Source organism: Lotus japonicus, chromosome 1 (genome assembly GCF_012489685.1).
Source record: "Lotus japonicus ecotype B-129 chromosome 1, LjGifu_v1.2".
NCBI classification, from domain to species: domain Eukaryota; kingdom Viridiplantae; phylum Streptophyta; class Magnoliopsida; order Fabales; family Fabaceae; genus Lotus; species Lotus japonicus.
In genome coordinates, this window is record NC_080041.1 from 118,443,950 (window position 1) to 118,466,144 (window position 22,195).

Sequence of the window (22,195 nt, forward strand, 5' to 3'; positions counted from 1 at the left end):
GCCTTTGAGATTGGATCCGCCATTGGCACCCGATGAGAGAGAAACATAGAAAGAGAGAGAGTCAATGAGGAAGATAGAGAGAGAGAGAGAGAGAGAGAGAGAGAGAGAGTGAGTGAGAGAGAGAGAGAGAGAGAGAGAGAGAGAGAGGATCGTGGGACTCTTGGTAATGTGTATGTTTATGTGATCTGAGACACGCTTCAACCACTAGGGTTCGTATCAAATGGATGCAGACAAATACAAATATTACATGTCTTCAAGGGAATAAATAAATATAACAAATGATATTTTTCTTGGATGAAATTTTATTGTTTTTTAGTGCAAAAATGATATATATATATATAAAAGATCAGAAAGAGACCAGAGCTCAAAAGCTACACAGGGGGGACGAGATGATTAGTGTAACAAAAAGTTAATCATCGCTCAACTGCCCCGAAAAAAAATACCTCAAAAGACCTCATTCGGTAGCATTAGACTGAATTTACTATCTTTCTAGCCAATTATATTTCAAAATTTTCATTCCACGGCCGATTTGACCAAGAAAATCTATATAGAATACCAAACATAAAATGTTACAAGAACATTTTTCCTACGTGTTGATATCATTATGATTTCGCTAAAGTATTCTAATGAAAATGATCCAGAGTGGCTTCAGCAAATCTCCCCTTTTCCATTATTCTTCTCCAGAGTGAGTCCATCAACTCTCTAGCCAATCATATTTCAAGAGTCTATATAGTATACAAAACAAAAAATGTTACAAGATTTTCATTCGAATGTTATTGCGCTTATTCTCACAGATCTGCTTCGCCCCCACCGGACCGCTGCCAAAAGGTGGCGACTTTGGTGTTGAGGCATCTCCTCCATTGATTCCAATGAGTCTCAGCCACAGTAGGAGCTTTGGTGTTGTGACGTCATCACGAGCCGGTTCCATCGCATCCACTCTCGCGAAAAGGAGGTTGGAGGCTCTAGGTGGTGGCTAGGGTTTGGGGGGCAAGAAGTGAAACGTGAAAGAAACATAAAAACAGTGAGGGAAAGAGCATCAAAAGGAAAATAAAAGAAACTAATTGGAAAGAGTTAGGATTTGTTTCATTTTATGTCTTTTCTGCTTTCTCTTTTCTTTTAATTTTTTTGTCAAACATTAAAGAAAAAAACATAGTTGATTGAGTTATGGGCCTTTGACCCATTGTCAGCCTTCTTTTTCTTCCTCTTTCTTGAATCTTCTGTTGTCATTTGTTGGGTTCTTCACAATATCATTGCTTTCTATATATGTTGGGCCTTTTTTGTTTAGTTTCGTTTTTGGTGTCATTGTATGAGTTTGATTGCTATTGACTATTAAAACGTGAACACTTAGGGCTGTAATTATTATTTGCTTTTTTCTCTAACCATTTTGAATAATGCTGACAGTGTAGCATTGACGTTAGCAAACACATTTCATTTTTCCAAGGACAATGTTATTGTGCTAAAGCTTTTAATTATAAAATTATTTAAGTTCATATTAAACACATTTTAGAGATTTAGAGAGCATTTTAACTAAAGGACTTAGGTGTTTGTCCTAAGAATTAAAAAACCTACTTATAAAGCAGTAAAGAAAACAATAAATCTAGTTTTTACAATCTTCACTCGTCTAGTTTGAAGTCTTAAATCGTTTTTCTTTTTTTGTAGTGTTGGTGTAATCATCCAAACCATGCTCAAAGTTGTAGGAGCAAGACCTCTTCTTCACAATTCTAAGACAATGTACAATGGTCTCAACAATCTTCAACAACTCAACACCACTTTTTCTTTTCCCAACACTCCACATCATCTTCTCTCTCCAATTCAACAAACTCTCAACAATTACCCACTCCAATGGTTTTCATTCAACACCCTACCCCACCACTCACCTTACCGCACCACTTTTTTATTTCATATTTTTATTTAATTTTATATTTTTGTTTTATTATTTACATAAAATTACAATTATTATCTTAAATTAAATTAAAACAATAAACACTTAAAAAATTAATTTTTTTTTTTAATTTAGACAATAATTTATTTTATTTCCTTAACTTAAAAATGGAATGGTGATTGTTGGGATCCATTTCAAAACAAAGGCTAATAGAAAGATAATAAGATGGTGAGAGAGATAATAAGATGGTGAAAAACTTGGTTTTTTTTCTGTGTCCAAATCAAACGAACCAAGTCTCTATTTATAGAGAAAAAAAATTCATGAATTTTGGTATAATTTTTTTTTTCAGAAAATAATTTTTTTGATGAAATAATTGAGTTCAAAAGATAAGGGTAAAAGAAATCCGACGAACCAGTCAGAAATTGACACGTGTCAAAGCAAAAAAAAAGGATTCTCTCCTGCACGCGCCTTGTCTGCGCGTGTCATGCACGCGCCTGACGGTGGCCACTGGCCTCGCGCCACGTGGCACACCGCAGGCATCCTCAACAATGTTGAACATTTTCAACATTTTTCCTCTCTCTCATCACTCTCAACAATCTTCAACAACCATTATACCACTTCAACAATCTTCAACAATTTTCAACACCCATTTTCATCAACCATTGTAAATGGTCTAATAGCCCAGAAAAATTAAAGTTAGACAACCCATAAGAAGAGAGAATATTGTATCTTGGAGTTATGAGTTTTTGCCTCCCAAGGAAGTATTATGTGAATTGTTTCCACAGTCCATCATTTGAAAGCAACCAAAAGATGCCAATGGGATTAGTTTCTTGTTGTTATTGTTGTCCGAAGGATGGAGTCTTGGTTCGAAGCTTCCGGGGTCTGAATGAAGTCATTGCGATCTTAGGGTTTGAAATTTAGGGGTTTCATATTTGAGACAAATTTCAAGAAATTAAAAGATTAAAATGAAAGATAAATTTTATTGTTTATATCATATCATATCATTATCCTATCCACATCACACACGAGATATGATACGACTTTATCATGTTGTAATCATACTTTATTCTTATCCAACTCTCTTATCCTATCATGCATTATTTTATCTTGACCATCAAACAGACCCTTTTGGGTTCAGAGTACGGGAAAGAAAAATGAAAATGGATGACAGGAGAGAGTGTGGAAATTAGCAGAAAGTGAGTGTATGGGGTGGTGTTTTTTTTGAAATTAGAGGTATTTTGAGTTTTTTATTTTATTCAAAATACTTTTTTTTCTTATATATATACTCTTTCAGTTTTGCTTATTTTAAACAATAAAATTGCATCCAAGAAAATTTTCATTTCTTATACTCCCTCCGGTCTTATTTATAAGCATGAAAGAGAAGAAAAATCTTGGTCCTTTTTATAAGAACCAAATGAAAGTTTGAGCTATATTAATTATTTTTTTCCAATAATGCCCTTATTAATTCTAACTTGTAGAATGTGTCTCATTAATTATTCTCTCTCTTTCCCACTTTCCAACATGAATAACAAAGGGTAATTTTGGAAGTTTATTTTGATTCAAAACAAATTTAATGCATTTTATCTAGTTTTACTACATTTCTTAAACTATGTGAATTTTTTTTTGTTGCTTATAAATAGGACCGAAGGGAGTAGTATTTATTTATTCCATTTATTCCATTTGGAGGCTTGTAATAATATTTGTATTTGTCTGCATCCATTTGATACGAACCCTAGTGGTTGAAGCGTGTCTCAAATCACATAAACATACACATTACATTTCCGAGAGTCACACGATCCACACTCTCTCTCTCTATCTTCCTCATTGACTCTCTCTGTTTCTCTCTCATCGGATGCCAATGGCGGATCCAATCTCGAAGGCTCTGATTCTCCTTTCGATCGTAGCTTCGTTGTTGCTATGCTCCCACGCTTCATCCTCCTCTGACGTTCCCTTCATCGTCGCGCACAAGAAGGCCTCCCTCAACCGGCTCAAGTCTGGCGCTGAAAGGGTCTCCGTCTCCATCGATATCTACAACCAAGGATCTTCGTAAGCCTCGATCTACGACCTGTGGTTGATTGATTCTTTGTTTCTTTTGTTTTCCATTTCTGTTTTTCAATGTGTGAGAGATCCCAATTCAATTCCCCTTTTGCATGCATGCCCATTTTTTGTTTTTGTTTTTAAGATGGAATTTGAGTTTTGGGTTTCGTCAATTATGCTGTTTAGCTGATGAAATTCTGTTAAAGTTATGAAATTTGTGTTGGATCTCTGTTTTTGTTGACGTGATTGGGAAATTGAAGAAATGGGTAATCTTGGTTTAGCTGTGAAGGAGATTGAAATAAGAAAAATTGGTAATTTTTGTTTATAAGCGTTTTTTGAAGCATCTGGGGCATGCTCCTTTAGCTTGCATGTGTTGGTAATTGGAATCAATTATGGTTTTGCTCTCTTGGTTTCACAACGCTGGAGTTCTTGCTTGTTTGATTGGATGTATTTTTGTAAGAAATGTAGAGTCAGAGTTGATTTGTAATTTGATGTAATTGATGTGAAAATTTGGACATTTTGGTGGCTTGATTGGAGTTCTAAGGGCATATGCGTGTGTTACCTCTGATTGGATAAGTAGGCTATTCAAAATGGGGGAATTAGATTGCAAGTTATATTGCAAAATGCGAAATGAATATTGTCTTAATGGGATTTGGCTGGAAGGCCCTACCAAAATGTAAAATCTCTTCCTGTGTTTTATGGGATTTAGTTTATGATTGACATGGACCATGGCAGGCTAGTAGAGAGGGTGTAAATTGATAGATTGGATTTTGTGATCTGCCACTTCTGTTCACTCATTGTTTTGTTTCCCGTTTGCAAGATCTCTTCGGTTCCTTTATTTCTCTCATAAGAGGTTGGCAAATATGTGAAAACAAGCCTTGTAATTCCTTGTTTGACTTGTTAAGTAGTTGAATTTAGGATTTTCTGTTATTCAAAAATGAAGAACTACATATTTTAGGATATCTATTTTTATTTGGTAACCTGTGTTTGCGATCAATTTTTATTTATCCTTTGTACTTACCCTTTTTCTTCCTTTTCTTAAGGACTGCATATGACATAAGTCTAGCAGATGATACTTGGCCAAGTGATCTTTTCAGTATAATCAGTGGCAGCACATCGAAATCATGGGAAAGGCTTGATGCGTGAGTTTTGTATTAATTGCTGTATCTTTCTTCTACAATCAGTTGCCTCCTCCTTTTTCTGCTCTGCTGTATTTTGGTTCATTTCTTTTTACAAGCAAATCATCCTATTTTTAGGGGTGGCATCCTCTCCCACACATTTGAGCTGGAGGCAAAAACAAAGGGAGTATTCTCTGGTCAACCAGCTGTCATCAAGTTCCGCATCCCCACTAAGTCTGCTTTACAGGTTAAATATGTATTTGCATTATTTTCTAATGTCAATTTTCTTTTCTGGTTAGAAAACTTTTGTTCTCATCATGGTTTTTTCTTTTTAAATATTAGGAGGCATTCTCAACTCCCATATTGCCTTTAGATGTTCTTGCTGACAGACCTCCTGAGAAGAAGTTTGAATGGGTACGTCTCTTGTAGACTTGACAATTACATTAATTGATTCAGAATTCTTGGCTGCTTACTGACGCATTGCTTTTTTTGTTTGTGTTCATATTTGGCCGGACATGATTTCTCAGGCTAAGGTATGGAAAATTATTTGATGCTCTTTGTAATTGCATGTTTATAATATTTTTGGAATGACGCAAATTTTAATTAACATGGGAGATACCTAATTTGGTAGTTTGTTTTGCTTATCATTTTTCAAACATGATGAGATGGATGGTTCGATTAGCTGTTTGTGGAATAATGCATGAAATAAGAAAATAAAGTTAAATCTGTTTTTGCTTACTATTTCACTTTTCTCTCCAGACGTGTTGCACCAAGGAAGTGAAGCCACAGCTTAAAATATTTTTCAATGATATGTTATTTTCCACTATTGTCTTGATATAACAGTGTATAGTCTTTACCTTAATGTGAAAATGTTATTGTCCACAGAGATTGCTGGCTAAGTATGGATCTCTATTCTCAGTGATCTCCATCATGGTTCTGTTTGTGTACCTGGTCGCAACACCATCGAAATCGGGTGCCAAAGGAAGCAAGAAGAAGCGTTAATCTGTAACAAAGTAATACATTTGCAATCAGGCATTTTGCAGGCTAAAGCATGACATTCTGTCAGTGGTCAGTTTTTACCTAGTTAGAGCATCTGTTGTTTTTGAACTTTTTTGAATGAATGGTCAAATGAGTTAGTGAGAGAACAGATTAATTTCATTACGGCATAGCCTGAACAGTTGTTTTCAGTTCTCCCTGGACTGGATGGATCTTTTAGCGAGCAAAAGTATATTAATTAATCACCTGATCTCATAGCTATTTTGGATTGCATACCTTATTTTATGTTCTTAAGATCTTTACGTTCGATATCTATGGTTGAAATGTTACCAATTCAATTAAAACTACAAGCTTGTAGGCTTGTAGCTGGCCTTGGTAGAATCAGGGGCCTCATTATCCTCCCTCCATCCCTCTCTCCCTTTCGACAGTCTACGGGCTATTACCTTCCTTTAGAGTTTGGGTATACTACCTTTCCTGGTAGTTAATTTTGTAACATTTGTGATCGAACAAATACAATATAACAACAAAGTGAGGTATTGGTATGTGATATAGAGTCCTTCCAACATTGTTTCCTCCATTGCCTTTTTCGTTAACCCTGGAGTTTGTCCTCATTGTGTCTCCTTTTGCTTCTTGCTGTTGCTATGAGTTCTAGCTTGCTTTGTAGTTCGTTCTCAGTTTTTCTTTTTTAGATTTTAAAATTAGTTGAAGTTTTTCTTTACTTTTCATTTCCAAAACTTGCTGTCCAAAGAAGTTGTCTACTATCTTGTTTAGGGTTAATTCAGAAAATTCTTGATTTAGTCGTGCATGTTTTGAAATCTTCTACAATTGATTCTAGAGTCAAAATCAATTATGGGAAGAAGTTTTTGTGAGTAGCTTTTGTGAATATTAATAAACTTCAAATAGACTCTTTATTGCCAATGTCATGTAGATAGGAGTGGCTACATGGTGGGGTGGTACCTAACCTTTTTTTTGTGGTACAGACTGAAATTTATGTGTCACAATTGCATAGGGTTTGTGTTCACGTATTTAAAGATTTGATTAAAAATATTAAGTTGACAGGGATTCATGTTTTTTTTTTTTATAAGCAAATTTTGCATTAATGGGAGTACAAGGGGTACTCAACCCTTAATACATAGTAGAGTCAAGAACAAATTAAAAACAAAGAAGCTATCCAAAACAGATAGCTAAAAAGATAACAAAATCCCTTTGAAACCCAACCTGACCACATTAAGCTATTAAATTGTATAACAGTACCCAAACCAACCAAGAAGACGAAACAGCAACACAATGCAGGACCAGCTACAAGTAATTAATCCAGCACCACAACATATCAGATAAAATTCCACAGATGCCAAAACAAATCAACTTGGACCTCAGACATGTTGAATGCACAGTAAAGGTTCAGCATACCACTCAGCCATGGAATAAGTAAAACTCTTAATAAGTGCCTTCACCCATTGCCAAGACCTCCATTTAATTAGTTCTAATGCTGTCAGAATACAAACGACACCAGCTCTAAAAATTAGCTCATTCCTCAGAAGCCAAATTGTCCATACTGTTGCCAACCATATTGAAAACATTCCCCTGTAATTAGCATTACTCCAACCTTGCTGAAATTGAAGAATGTGACTCTTAGCATCTTTTGGAAGCATAGTAGAGACTCCAAGCCACTTATACACTTCCTCCACACATCCATGGAAACCGGGCATGAAAACAAAAGATGAGAACAAGATTCTGCTTCAATGGAACAAAATTTACAGACCGCATCTTCTCGAGAAGTCAGCACCCCCTCTTAAGCAAATTGTCTGATGTGGCCAATCTATTTAACAAACACCTCCAAGCAAATGCCTTCACATTAGATGGCGCAAGTGCCCGCCAAACAATTGAAAACACAGTATCTGGCTCAGGTAATATTGGTCCCTGCAAAAATAAATAAGCTTAATTAACTGAATAAACACCCTCGTGTTTGGCAACCACACCCACTTGTCAGGTACCCCTTCTGTTAGCTGGGCCAAGGATAGCTCTTGGCGCAACTCCTCTAGCCACCCCATCTCTCTCCCTACCAGTCCCTTGGTTCCATCGTCCGCAGTCTGAAATACAAATACAACAGGGATTCATGTGATGGGTATTAGGATATTTGCTTCCAGTCCAGAATATTGATACTTTATCAGGTTCAGTGGGCTCTTTTAAATATCCGTGCCGATGTGCGTGTATGTTTTCTCTATAAATTATTGATCTCTTTTCAACCCCGTTGTGCTACTGAGGATAAAAGACGTAGACTAAAAATCTTACATATAAATTAAATTTAGTTCGTTGAAAAATAACCTTTTTCATTAAAATTAGAAATGAATAAAAAAAAATAGCTGTGACACAGTTTTATTTAAAAAATATGAATATGAATGACCTCCGTATAAGCTTCATCAATACATGTAAATGTGCCAAGCAAACGTTCGCCAAACACATAAATAACTGTACCAAAGTGTGGATTTAATCCATGACTAAAACCTGTAATTTTACTAAATGTAGGTATGAGAACCTAAAAAATTTAGGTGAGAGACTAAAACCAATCGTAAAGGTATTTAGAGGGACCAAAAACACATTTAACCATATATTATGTTTACTTTTATCATGTTACTTATAGTTAATATATAGCAACTTTTATATTTATATTTACTTTTATAAATAAATATTGCAATAAATTTAACATTATTGCAAATATTTTAGTTGTTTTTTCATTAATAAAAATGAATATGTATTCTAAAATATACTTTATGATTTTTATTGAAAATGATTAAACCAAACTCATTTCAATATTTTGTTTTTAAATATTAGGTTGGAGTTGGATGCCTCTTATGAAGGATATATGTGATGTACAAAATAAATTTAAAAAAAATAAAAATCAACCTAGGTATTATCTCCCACCTAGAGGAGTAAAGGAGACTACGTTTCTCAGTCGGAGTATGCCAAATCATTATTGGGAGTTTGCAACACCTGATCAATTTTTCTTCTCTAGATATAGTATATGTTGTGGATAGATTGAGTAGGTATACTCAAGAATTATGAAATATTTGAGATGTATCATGAATTATGGTATCCACTGTAAATATTTGGAGAAGAAGGTTGAAAAAGATAAATTCTGCTTTAGCACTATTTAATTGTCCCATCCTACGGTGAGGAGTGCTATTCTGCGATTTTGAGAGGACAAGTTTAAAATCATCTAATGACTTTCATATACGAGAAGTATATGAATTACACATATATTTGATGGATTCACCTACACGAGTATTAATTGGGGCCGGTTGTTTGAGATTTCGGTAAAACATCTAGGGCATTCATAAACATTAAGTGCACACACAATGTTTGGCGCACAACAGTGTGCACAATGAGAAATTGTGGGGTGTCATTTTGTTGGTAAAGCCTCTAACATAATACTGAGTCTTGGTTTAGGTCCACCAACTCACTTGTGTGTTAAATCTTATCAATCTAAACCTGGATCATAGCTCAAAATGCACCAAATTCAAAATAATTACATCCATGAAGATTCTAAGGAGATTCTTGTTCCTAAAAATCATTTTCTTTTCCTTGAAATATTTGTTAGATTAAAGAAGTGAGTATTTCAAAACTACTAGGCGATCCACACTAATGAAGTGGTGTTTCCCCTTAAAGAGGTAATCCTAATTATGGTGTTTTCTATATTTCCTCCGTCTCCAAATCACTCTTGCTACCACCCACTATTCAATAATTTTCCTTTTTAGATGTGATTTATGTTGTGTACAGTGTACTATCTGCATGTTTAGAAAGTCATGGTTAATCACTTAATCGTGTGAAGATTGCATAAAATTAACCTTTTCACACTAATTGCATGATTTCGAATTGAAGGTGTTTCTTTTAACCAAAAAAAAAGAAGGATGTTCAAACATGCTTGGTATAATGATTCCTTCTTTAAGACCATCATCGTATTTCAATATGACAATTTTCCAATTCCTTTTTTCTATTCATTTTTCTATTCATTTTAGTTGTTATATGAAAATGAAAATATTGTTGAGAATATGCTTATAATAACTGAAATTTAGACTATGATATTTAGTGAACAAACAATGATCAAAAAAATTATCTAGTTCCAATAACAAATTTTATCTACATTCAAACATGACCTCTAAACTTTTATTTTTATGGCTGAATCATTGGTTTCGTCACATTTCACCAATTTACCCTGTTTCCTCTGTTTTGCATAGTTGTATGAAGCAAAGTAGAATAACAAGAATGTCAGAAGTTTGTTCTAGCAAAAGACGATGGGAACAGGAAGTATATGAAATGGCTTTCATAGAAGAGAAGTATATGAAATGTAACACATATATTTGATGGATTCACCTACACCAGTATCAATTGGGGTTGGTTGTAGGGGATTTCGGTAAAACATCTAGAGCATTCATAAACATTAAGCGCGCACACAATCTTTGGCGCACAACCGTCTGCACAATGAGAAATTTGGGGTGTCATTTTGTTGGTAAAGCCTCTAACATATTACTGAGTCTTGGTTTAGGTCCACCAACTCACTTGTGCGTTAAATCTTATCAATTTAAACCTGGATCATAGCTCAAAATGCACAAAATTCAAAATAATTACATCCATGGAGATTCTTGTTCCTAAAAATCATTTTCTTTTTCCCTGAAAAATTTGGTAGATTGAAAAAGTGAGTATTTCAAAACTACTAGGCGATCCACACTAATGAAGTCTCCAAATCATTCTTGCTACCCCACTATTCAATAATTTTTCCTTTTTAGATGTGATTTATGGGGTGTACAATGTACTATCTGCATGTTTGGAAAGCCATGGTTAATCGTGTGAAGATTGCATAAAATTAGCATTTTCACACTAATTGCATGATTTCGAATTGAAGGATGTTAAAAAAAAGAAGGATGTTCAAACATGCTTTGTATAATGATTCCTTCTTTAAGAATTACCATCATCGTATTTCAATATGACTATTTTTCAATTCCTTTTTTTCTATTCATTTTAGTTGTTATATGAAAATGAAAATATTGTTGAGAATATGCCTATAATAACTGAAATTTGGACTAGATATTTAGTGAACAAACAATGAGCAATAAAATTATCTAGCTCCAATAACAAATTTCATCTACATTCAAACATGACCTCTAAACTTTTTCCTCTGTTTTGCATAGTTGTATGAAGCAAAGTAGAATAACAAAAATGTCAAATGTTCTAGCAAAAGACAACGAGAACGGGAAGTATATGAAATGAGTTTCATATAAGAGAAGTATATGAAATGTAACATATATATTTGATGGATCCATCTACACGAATATCAATTGGGGTCGGTTGTATGAGATTTCTGTAAAACATCTAGAGCATTCATAAACATTAAGCACACACAATTTTTGGCACACAAAAGTGTGCACAAATGAGAAATTGTGGGGTGTCATTTTGTTGGTAAAGCCTCTAACCTACTCCTAAATCTTAGTTTAGGTCCACCAAATCACTTGTGTGCTAAATCTTATCAATCTAAATCTGGATCATAGCTCAAAATGCACCAAATTTAAAATAATTACATCCATGAAGATTCCAAGAAGATTCTTTTTCCTAAAAATCATTTCCTTTTTCCTTGAAATATTTGGTAGATTGAAAAAGTGAGTATTTCAAATCGTCCCACATTTAAGTGTTGAGCCTCTAAAGGGTTTATGTATTAAACTTACATTGAGGTGGTCAAGGGCATGGTAAAGAATATGGACTCTCACGCATGAGATCAATCCCCAGTGAGTCTAATCCAATACAAATCGTCAAGACAATCTAGTGATCCACTTCTAAGCCATTTTATTCTATAACAATTTTCCTTATCAGCAATCACATTCGAGGTTACATGCATTAAGGGAAATTCTAGATGAAAACTAAGGCGAATGGAAGAACTTGGTCAAAATCATGTCTATTTAAGGAAGATTCTCAATAATAGAGTATGAAAGCCTTCACCTAGTATGCTTAACATGAACTCTTTGCACGGTCATTTGAACTATGAAGGTATGACTAAGAGCTTAGTCAAGTGAATTGACAACCAGTCAGCAAATTGCTGATTAGACTGAGCTCAGAAACATGGCTAAAACCTGGGAAGGAAGCTGCTATGAAAAATAGTAGACTATTTCTATTTCTACATCCAGATCCCGTAACTATACTAATTAAGAGGAAGAAATCTAACATATGTTAGATGCAGAAATATGCAAAAATACAATAAGAGCAATGAAATCTAGCACATGTTAGATGACATTCATATATAATCAACTATAGATTCAATGCACAAAATCACTAGACAAAATCTTACTACCGTTTAAACAAAAATATCCAGCATTGTAATAATCAGGAAACATACACAAACTCTACATAGAAAATGTGGGGAGATCTTCCATCAAGAACTAGTTGATGGTGCGGCCACTCCTGGAACCACAAAATGTGAGATACCATCTGAGAGGTTCTTAACTGCTTTGTCATAATTAACAAAACCCATAAACCAAAAATCATGCCCATCTACTGTCACAATCTGGATATACTTTTCTGAAGGGTTCTCCCTCATGCTCACAGGGTTCACTGCTCCAATCTTCCCCAAAGGCACCATCACCTGTGTTACACGAAACAAATTCATTTCATACACCAAATGAGACATTCATTTTATGTATATACCTACAACAGCCATTAGTCAGGTAATTCATTTATACAGTGTTTGGATGCCTGTTTATAGACATGAGAATTTGTTGTTCATTATCAAAATCAATGTTTAGAGGCTTGGATGTTTCCTTTCACAATTGATTCTAGTTCCAAAACCTAGCTTGTGCAGTAGACATAGGCCCTGTTTGGAAGAGCTTAATTGAACTGCAGAAGCGCTTATGCAAGTTTTTGGGAGAGCTTGTGTAAATAGCTTATGGACTTTTATAAGTTGTTTTGAGCTTATTTTCATAATCTGTTCAGATTAGCTTATAAATAAGGGTTTATGCGATCAGCGCTTATTGCCATACGTGCTTAATTAAGTTGCTAACCCAAACGCACTCATAACAAGTTATGGATTTCAAAGCTGATTCACATCATTAGCTACCTAAATCAGTTTTCTCATAAAGGTATCAAAACACAAACCACTTCACTTTCAACTCATTTTTAACATAATTAATTTTACCAAAGTCAATTATGACAATGTTAATCCAAACACGTATTACTACATACTCCTTTGCGCAATTCTACTCTGTCTACCCTTCTAGCTACGTACAAAAAGCAAACTAGCATTAATGAAGATTTTATCTATGACAATACCTTGTAGTAGCTCCAAGTCTCCTGGCCAGAGGGTGCAGTGAAGCACAAGGGGCGATCACTGCAAAACGCTGCATGAATGTTAGAGAGGTAAAGGGTTCCAGCAACAGGCCCTGTTGATGTTGAAAGGTAACAAGCAAAGCTCTTCTTCAGCTTCTCATTTGGATAGGTAGTGAAGGTTTGTTTGTAAAGGGACTCATACCCTCCCTCTGATATCGCTTTCACTGTCAGATTCATCTTCCCCAGTGCAGCTGAAGACATTGAAGGGCCTGTTCTAACTGCAAAAAATAACAGTACCAATAACATCATCACACAAAAATGGAATATTTAGATACTCTTTTAAAGCCTAGCCTCCCTTAGATATATAGTTTCAAGTTACAATCATGATCAAACATAACCAAGGTTCCAATATCAAAATTTTAAAAGTGTCCTAAAATTGTATCAACAATATAGCATCTTTGTCTTGATCAGCTTATTTCTTCTCAGAATTAAAACCTGTATGGAAGGGCTTATTTGAGCTTATTTCTTCTCAGAATTTATGAGCTTTCAATAAGCAGTTTTGAACTTATTTTCATAAGCTGCTCACAATAGCTTATGAATAAGCACTTAAGTTATGCATACCTATAACCTATTTTGGATTTATGTCAATAAGTTTTTCAAATTAACTTGTGAATAAGTTGTTTACCCAAACGTACCCTTAATTTAATCACACAAAAGCTACTGATGGAAGCTTGTCCCGATAATTGATTTTAGCTATAGAATCAATTGTATAATGATTTCCAAACATGCTATAACACAATTAAGTGCATGTCTGGAAATCTTTGATAATTCATTCTAAAGTCAAAATCAATTTTGGGAAGAAGAACAACAAACCTAGCTTCTAGATATGAAAAAAGCTGATCCAAGATAGCAAAAGTAGCACTTATTCATAATCTTGTATACTAGAACTGAGACAGAGCAACCATGGTGTTAAAAAAGAACTCACGATTATGCCAAACGTTGTTGGCGGTGGATTCAGCTTTTTTACTCCATGAATCAAACATGTGGAGGATTGACTCCAGGGGACTATTGCTTGGCTTCTCAGCAGGGCTGTGTTGCACATAGGGATGTTGTTGTTGTTGTTGGTAATATTGAACCTGAGGTTGTTCAGCAGAGCCAGTTTGCAAAGCTGCTTTTTTGTTATCTGGATGACTGCTTGGTACAGCAGGGGTGCCCATTATGTGAGTTCCCCAATTCTCAGTAGTTGCAGGATTATTGGGTGGTGGATGTGGTGCAGATGATGATGGTGATGGTGATGGTGATGGTGATGGGTTTGAAAAGGTGGAAGAAGGTTCTGCAGAGGGGTTTTGAGTCTTGTTGTTACTGTTGTTTTCCATCTTGTTTGCAAATGCAATTTGGAAGTGATAGAAACTGATGAGAAGAGAGGTTTTGGTTTGGTTTAGATTGCTATGTCTGCAAAGGTTGGAAGAAAGAAATAGTTGAACTCAATGAAGGAAGAGCTTGTGGCTACACGGTATTGGAACAGCGTTCAAGTTCAAGTAAATATTATTAATCACGTCGACATCTCGGTTTGCTTAACCGCGTATTGGAAAAAGGTTGCTTAACTCACACAACCTTTTCCGGACCTAAGATTTTGAGTCCAACATATTATATTACTCCTATGTACTAATGTAGTAATATTATAAAGGCTAAAAAGCATTTTTGGCCCCTGATGTTTTAAGTTTGTGCAAATTCTGCCCCTATCTATTTTTGTCGATGTTTCTACCCCTCATGTTTTCAAACAGTGCACCGTCTACCCCTCCGTCATGGGTAGACAATGCACTGTTTGAAAACATGAGGGGTAGACGATGCACTGTTTGAAAACATGAGGGGTAGAAACATCGACAAAAATAGAGTAGGGGCAGAATTTGCACAAACTTGAAACATCAGGGGCCAAAAGTGCTTTTTAGCCTATTATAAATTATGAATACCTGTCATTGGGCTAATGGGAAACCGGGTAATCTGGTAAAATAGATTTTAATTATATTTAAAATTTATTAAGTAAAGGACACAAAAGCCCTGCATCCATCTCGTTGTCTTCTTCTCTTCGCCTCCACTTTATCACCTCTTCAATTTCTGCCATTTTCTTTCCTTACGCCCAGTTCATTTGATTTCTACAGCACCATCAATTGAAATATGCTAAAATAAAAATAGTTGAACCAATTTAAATTCAGATCCAGGACCTGTGTATGATTTCTTAGATTGAGAAATCAATAATATGAATGGAGACGTAGAATCTTCAGAGAACTATAATAGAAATAATGTTTTTACCCAAAAAAGATAGAGATTAAGCAGATAATGAAACCCAGAAAAGGACAACGCAAAACCCGATTGTTAGCGACAGCACCACCGCGTCGCGCCGTCATGGAGGTAACCACATCGTAGTTAGAATCGGGTGGTGGTTCTATTTAGGGTTTGGATCTTTCCCTCTCAACTAAAAAAACCCAACCCTGAAGATCAAAGCACCTCCATCCCATCAAAACCCACCCAACCCATTACCCAGATCTAGGCAAGAAGCATATAAACTAGTTGCTCAGCGTCGGCGACGGTGGAGAAGAGGATGTCGCAGTGCTCTCCGTTGAGGAGGACGACGTGCGGTAGTTCAGTGTTAGGGTGCTCCGATGACCACCGCAAAAGGGAGAAAGGATAGGAAGAAAGAGAACACATAAGGTGAAACCGTGAAAGGGTATTTTTATAATTTTGATTTTCTCATTTTATTTTGATTTTTTTTTCAATAAGTATTAAAACCTATTATATCAGGTAATTTTCACTCTTGCACGATGCAAGACCTAGAGTGCACTTGCACCCTAGAGGCCACCACACCACTTATCTTTGTCATAATTTTTTAATAAACAATGAGTATTGAATTGGTCGTTGCCCGATGAAAAGTTCAGTCACCCTTCTGAATATGTTTTTAAATAGGCTATTAAATTAGACTAAAATTTTAAACTAGCCAAATCAAATATGGAAAAAGCCTATCTCATGTCGCAAGCTAGAGTTAAGCCTAAATTTTTATGCAGATCAAATTTATTTATAAAAAGTCTAGCTCAGGTCAACCTATTTCCAATAATGTTATATATTTCAAGAATTTTTTATAATTTAAAATGTTGTCCTAATATTTTAAAAAATGATTAAAGAATATTGGATTATTCGAAAAAGTTTTGTTCACACTTTTTTTTTTATGGATCACACTTCATTTTGAATGTAGATTTTTTTTTTTGAAATGGATATGCATTAAATCAAATCTCAGGAGGCATGGAAGCCAAAACATCCTGGGCAACAAGGTTCACTGCAATGTCTGGAACCTCTTCCACCCACACTTCATTAGTGTAAGTAGAAGCGTTCCTTGCCAAAAGGTCCGCCACAGTATTTCCTGAATGTTTTACAAAAGAAATAGAAAAAGCATCAAAAGCAGTAACTAAAGAGCGACATTCGCTGACAACAGTAGCTAGGAAAGAAACCCCCTCCTGTCTAGACTTCCACCAGTTGAATAGCTGCAGACAGTCCGTCTCAAAAACCACTCGCCGAAAACCTAAATCAATGGCCAACCTCAAAGCCCAGCGCAGGCACCCCGCTTCCGCCAGCAACAGTGAGATGGACGCCACCGGATACGCCGTGGCTGCTGCCATTATTGCACCAACATAATCTCGGGCAACCATGCCATAACCCCCTACACCACCAAGAACAAATGAAGCATCAAAGTTGAATTTTACCTCTCCTCGTGCAGGCCGTGCCCATGTAGCTGGCAGGACTCGTGGCGGGCTCATGTGGTTTGATCGTTGTGAGGACCCCGGCAGTAGAGAGAGCACGTTGCACCGTATCAGTTGGAAATAAATTCCTTCCATTGAACCTGTTATTGTTCCGTGCCTCCCAGAATGCGTACGCTAGTGTTTGAGATAGCAGCAGCACCTCATCATCCCCTTCCTCCAGAATTTCTCTCCAAAAATCTGCAACAGAAGCAAACCGCTCCACTCTCAAAGACAACGGTGAAGCAAACCAGAAGCTGGTGGCAGCTGGGCACGCGAGGAATACATGGCGAGCATCCTCCGAGACAGACGCACAAAAGCCGCAGGTTGCATCCACATCAAGGTGTCTTCTTCGAAGCTCCGCAGCTACAGGAAGGTACCCTTTGATCATTCGCCAACATAGTTCCTTGCAGCGTGGCAGCGCCGGCGAGCTCCAAAATTTCCGCCATAAGCTTGGAGGGAGGGAGCTCGAGAAAGATGAACTAGCTGTGTCACTTTCCAGCAGCTGCTGTATTAGATTATAACCTGTTTTAGTGGAATAATGGCCATTCATAGTGCTTGGCCAGCTCAAAAAATCACCACCTTGGCCTGTTAAAGGAACAGCATAAATACGTTGCACAGTACGTGGACAAAAAATAGTCTCCACCACTTATGAATTCCATCTCCTGGTTTGTTGCTCAATAAGATCACTCACCATATGTATACCTTGTGCTGACGCTAAATCCTGGCGGTATATCAAAGGTGCTCCACTTGGTATCCAATTGTCTTCCCAAATATGGACTAGAGTGCCATTTCCTATACGCCACAGCCCTCCTTTCTCAAAAACCCATCTTGTTTTTTGTATACTAGACCATGTGTAACTTGGTCTATACCCCTTCTTTGCACTCCACAAGTCCCCTCTATGAAAATAGACCGCCTTAAAGAGCCGGGCCACTAGAGCGTTTGGCTTAGAGTAGATTCTCCACCAATTCTTGGCTACCAAAGCTAGATTGAAAGCCTTAAAGTATCTGAAGCCAAGACCACCATCTCTCTTACTGCGACAAAGATTGGCCCACTTAGTCCAATGCAACCCCTTGCGGGATGCATCACCACCCCAGAAAAAATTAGAGATCATGTTGTTTATATCTGCACAAAGTCTGTTAGGTAAGACAAAACAAGACATGATATAAGAGGGAATAGCTTGAGCTACTGATTTAATTATAACTTCCCTCCCTGCCCGTGATAAAAATTGTTCTTTCCACCCCTTGAGTTTTTTCCAGACTCGTTCCTTAACAAAATTAAATATTTGTGTTTTCGACTTACCAATTAGAGTCGGTAACCCCAAATATCTATCAAAACTCTCAACGACCTTTACTCCCAATAGCTGTTTAAGCTCATCAAATCTTGTTTGCTGCACGTTTCGGCTAACAGAGAGCATCGATTTGTCAAGATTGACAACTTGTCCGGAGACTCGCTCATAAGTAGTGAGAATTTCTTTCAGGCATTCTGCCTCTCGCATATCAGCTCTACCAAAGAGGACACTGTCGTCTGCAAAAAGCAAATGTGAAATAACAGGCGCAGACCTCGCCACCTTAATACCAGTTAAATTCTGGGAAACAACAGCTCTATTAATAAGCGCAGAGAAGACCTCCCCACATAAGATAAACAAATAAGGTGATAGGGGGTCTCCCTGTCGCAAGCCTCTATTTGGCACAAACCTTGGCTGTGGGTTACCATTCAACATGATTGAAAAAGAAACAGTAGACACACAATGCATTATAAGATCAACCCAATTTTGAGGAAAACCCATCGAACTCAACACAGAACTCAAAAAAGACCATTCTATTCGGTCGTACGCTTTGGACATGTCCAATTTTAGAGCCATAGTGCCATTCCGGCCATTAATCCTCTTCTTCATGTAGTGAAAACATTCGTATGCAATCAAAGCGTTATCAGTAATTAACCGACCAGGAACAAAAGCACTCTGAGATTCACAAATTAGGTCAGGCAAAATAATTTTCATTATGTTCGCTATTGTTTTGGTCACAATTTTGAAAATCACATTACACAAACTAATTGGCCTAAATTGATTAGCATGCACAGATTTCTTAACCTTAGGAATAAGAACAAGAACAGTATGGTTAATAATACCTGGCGATACATGTCCATGCAAAATCTGTAAGCAAAATTCAGCTACATCATCCCCGATTACACTCCAAAAGCGCTGATAAAAGAGAGCTGGAAAACCATCAATTCCAGGCGCTTTGGTAGGATGCATCTGAAAGAGAGCCTTTGTCACTTCTTCCTTTGTAAAAGGATCCTCTAAAATTTGCAAGTGAGCCCCTGTCAATCGGTTAGCCACTAGTGAAGTGACATCCTCAATACCCACAGGATGTGAGGTTGCAAAAAGCTGGACAAAATAATCTATTAGAACTCGGGCAATATCTCTGTCCTCTATATATTCCTTCCCTCTATCATCCTCAATTTTCTCAATCATGTTCCTCTTTCGCCGCTGTGTGGCTTTCTGATGGAAGAAGCGTGTGTTCTTGTCTCCATCCCGCAGCCAAGTGGCTCTAGATCTCTGCTTCCACCATTTTTCCTCTTGTTCAAGAAGGCCATCTAATTGGTGCTCGGTCTCCCTTGTTTTTTGCAAAATTTCTGCTGTCTGCTCTTCTCTCTGAAGTTCTTGCAAAAGAGCTTTGAGATTGGAAATTTTCCTCGGTATGTCCCCAAATTTCTCTCACCCCCAACCCTTCAGGGCGCTTCCTACTTCGGCAATTTTTGTGGGCAAGTCATTCTGTAATCTGCACCATGTTTCTGTGACAATTTCAGCACATTCTTCATCTTCTTGGAGCCAAATCTCTTCAAAGCGAAAAAGTCGTGCCCTGCCAAGCTCTTTCCTTTTCCTGCGAGCACCACATGTTAGCAAAATAGGATTATGATCAGATTTATGCTTGGATAGATGATGGACTACAGTAATAGGCCAAGTCTCATCCCAAGCATCATTCACAAGGGCATAATCCAAGCGTTCTTCAATAGTGCCAGGGGATTCCCTGTTGTTTGACCAAGTAAATCTGTAACCTGTAAAGTTCACCTCCTGTAAACAACATTCCGCTCTAATCCTAGCAGCTCTCTGGATATGATTCAAGTTAGGGGGGTCCCCTCCCAGCTTATCACGAGGGGACAAGCAATCATTAAAATCCCCCACACACAAACTCGGGATTGAAACATCGCTCAGACAGCGCTTCACCAAATACCAAGTTTCCATCTTTCGACGGTCGTCTGGGTATCCGTACACTCCCATAACCTGCATCACTTTTTGTTCTTCCAAATGTGTAACAGTAAACAAAATATGATTCAAAGAAAAAGAAATAATAGCTACATCAACATTTTGACTCCAAAGTAAAAACAAACCTCCTGCACGCGTGTGTCCTTGGCCTGCGCATTGAACCGGAAAGATGTTCTGAAGACCCCCCAGGCCTCTATGACGCAGAGCTTCGGACTCATACAACTTTGTTTCCATTGCAAACACAATATCGGGCGCTTCAGAATGGATGAGCCTACCAAAGGCCCGTACTGCCAGTAGGTTCCCAAGCCCACGGCAGTTCCATGACAAGATCCTCATTGAGGTGGGCGGGACTGCACCGCAGCCGCCGCCGATCCCAATCCGGAGTCAGAATTTTTCTTCTTCAGCGGGGGAGAAATCCCCGTGCTACCCAGCCCATTTGTGCGCTTCCTATTATTGGAGCCATCACCTCCTTCCCGTATCTGTATTCCAAGATTGCTTTTCCCATTGTACCTATTCCCCCTTGCCTTGTTACGTGGAGCAACCTGGTGCCTTCCACGTGAATTAAATTGGAAAGGATTGGCACTAGAAGAGCCCCCCGTTTGCTTGTTGTTCAAAGGACCAAGTCCCTTATTTGTCAAAATTGATTTTGGGTCCTCAACCTTTCGGTTACTGGCATCATCTTTATCAATCTCTTGCTCAATATTTCCTTGGTCCATTAGCACCTCCGTCTCTGTTGCCACTTTTTCAATTGTCTCATCTTCTTTAATATTGTTCTCTTGCACCAGGTTATCATCCTCCACATCATTCTCTTCCCCATATTGGTCATCCTCCACGTCCTCCTGATCTCATTCTCCATGCCCTCTATTACGGGTACCGCCCACTGGGGTTTCCTCCTCAGCCCTTAGCCAGGCCCCATAGCGGAGGTTCCCACCATAGGCCTCCCCCTTACAGATGCTGAGCACATGGTCCAATCTTCCACAGCGGAAACAGAAATTCACCAATTTTTCATATTTGAAAGTGACTCGCAGCGGAGCACCTCCCCTTGTGGCCACCATTTGCCCTCGGCGTAGTGGCGCATTGACATTCACCCAAGCCCTTATCCTCAAGTAGTAGCCGTACCTGTGAGCCTCGTACTTATCCCACCCTAGGTAGCCATCGAAAGATCCTCCCAGAAGCTTGGCAATATTTTCAGTGCGGAGGGTATAAGGAAGCCCATGTACCTGGATCCAGAATGGGATTCTGGTTAATGGGATCTGCAGAGGGTCCTTGCTAATATCAAAAACATCCAACACCACCAAGTGCCTGTCAAATAACCATGGTCCAGAACGAAGAAACAGGTCCCTGTCCTTGGGGGAGCCAAACTCGAAGGAGAACAGGTTCGGTCCCACGTGCCGAATCTCCTTGCAGTTGCGAGTCTCCCATAGTCGTAGCATAACACTCCTGAAAATCCCTCCTATCACGCGTTTTGGGCTGAGAACTCTACCCACAAGCCAGACGTTGGCCTCCAGGTTAGGGTCAGCCTGCACATCCCCCAGGTCGAGGACCACATTCTCGTCCCCCTCAAAATCGATCATCGGTGCATCATTGATAAACGCCATAGCGGCCTTCTCCCAAACTTAGCAACTCTTGGTATTACAGGAAGCAGTGTCTAGTTGCAGAAGCAGTATCTAGTTGCAGAAAACTTGAGTAAGGGCAAGCAAAAGACTGCCGTAACAATGCACGCACGTATATGTAAACTAGGTAGGTCAACGGTGGTACAAAGTCTAGGTGGCGGCGGTCTCACGAAACCCTAGGGGAGCCA

At 37.8% G+C, this 22,195-nt stretch overlaps 4 protein-coding genes across 4 annotated transcripts; 1 reads left to right on the forward strand and 3 right to left on the reverse strand.

Annotated features, from left to right (window-relative positions):
• Positions 1 to 3,615: 3,615 nt before the first annotated feature.
• On the forward strand, positions 3,616 to 6,275 carry LOC130729760 (uncharacterized). Its single transcript, XM_057581598.1, has 6 exons — positions 3,616 to 3,928; positions 4,963 to 5,061; positions 5,176 to 5,284; positions 5,380 to 5,451; positions 5,565 to 5,570; positions 5,923 to 6,275. Exons 1-6 carry the CDS (start codon positions 3,735 to 3,737, stop codon positions 6,037 to 6,039), a joined length of 597 nt encoding a protein of 198 aa, XP_057437581.1. The 5' UTR covers positions 3,616 to 3,734; the 3' UTR covers positions 6,040 to 6,275.
• Positions 6,276 to 12,312: 6,037 nt separating this feature from the next.
• Positions 12,313 to 14,950, reverse strand: LOC130729761 (GEM-like protein 5). Its single transcript, XM_057581599.1, has 3 exons — positions 14,327 to 14,950; positions 13,345 to 13,619; positions 12,313 to 12,661 (listed from the first exon to the last, which is right to left on the reverse strand). The coding sequence occupies exons 1-3, from the start codon at positions 14,715 to 14,717 to the stop codon at positions 12,452 to 12,454; spliced, it is 876 nt and encodes a 291-aa protein (XP_057437582.1). The 5' UTR covers positions 14,718 to 14,950; the 3' UTR covers positions 12,313 to 12,451.
• A 1,669-nt stretch (positions 14,951 to 16,619) lies between these two features.
• LOC130721892 (uncharacterized) lies at positions 16,620 to 20,730 on the reverse strand. Its single transcript, XM_057572489.1, has 5 exons — positions 19,876 to 20,730; positions 18,429 to 19,782; positions 17,832 to 18,251; positions 17,094 to 17,714; positions 16,620 to 17,050 (listed from the first exon to the last, which is right to left on the reverse strand). The coding sequence occupies exons 1-5, from the start codon at positions 20,728 to 20,730 to the stop codon at positions 16,620 to 16,622; spliced, it is 3,681 nt and encodes a 1,226-aa protein (XP_057428472.1).
• Positions 20,731 to 21,239: 509 nt separating this feature from the next.
• LOC130721903 (uncharacterized protein At4g02000-like) lies at positions 21,240 to 21,992 on the reverse strand. The gene has a single exon (XM_057572495.1). The coding sequence runs from the start codon at positions 21,990 to 21,992 to the stop codon at positions 21,240 to 21,242; it is 753 nt and encodes a 250-aa protein (XP_057428478.1).
• Positions 21,993 to 22,195: the final 203 nt, after the last annotated feature.

What these genes read in the sequence shown, in the direction of transcription:
- LOC130729761 (XM_057581599.1), bottom strand. Translation starts at nt 14,717, where the DNA reads ATGGAAAACAACAGTAACAACAAGACTCAAAACCCCTCTGCAGAACCT. An exon ending in CAACAACGTTTGGCATAATC is followed by an intron (nt 13,620 to 14,326) that starts GTGAGTTCTTTT and finishes TATTTTTTGCAG; the next exon opens with TTAGAACAGGCCCTTCAATG. An exon ending in AGACTTGGAGCTACTACAAG is followed by an intron (nt 12,662 to 13,344) that starts GTATTGTCATAG and finishes CGTGTAACACAG; the next exon opens with GTGATGGTGCCTTTGGGGAA.
- LOC130721892 (XM_057572489.1), bottom strand. Translation starts at nt 20,730, where the DNA reads ATGAGGATCTTGTCATGGAACTGCCGTGGGCTTGGGAACCTACTGGCA. An exon ending in TGCCCACAAAAATTGCCGAA is followed by an intron (nt 19,783 to 19,875) that starts GTAGGAAGCGCC and finishes CAAGAACTTCAG; the next exon opens with AGAGAAGAGCAGACAGCAGA. An exon ending in GGATTTAGCGTCAGCACAAG is followed by an intron (nt 17,715 to 17,831) that starts GTATACATATGG and finishes TTCCTTTAACAG; the next exon opens with GCCAAGGTGGTGATTTTTTG.
- LOC130729760 (XM_057581598.1), top strand. Translation starts at nt 3,735, where the DNA reads ATGCCAATGGCGGATCCAATCTCGAAGGCTCTGATTCTCCTTTCGATC. An exon ending in TCATGGGAAAGGCTTGATGC is followed by an intron (nt 5,062 to 5,175) that starts GTGAGTTTTGTA and finishes TCCTATTTTTAG; the next exon opens with GGGTGGCATCCTCTCCCACA. An exon ending in CCACTAAGTCTGCTTTACAG is followed by an intron (nt 5,285 to 5,379) that starts GTTAAATATGTA and finishes TTTAAATATTAG; the next exon opens with GAGGCATTCTCAACTCCCAT.
- LOC130721903 (XM_057572495.1), bottom strand. Translation starts at nt 21,992, where the DNA reads ATGGCGTTTATCAATGATGCACCGATGATCGATTTTGAGGGGGACGAG.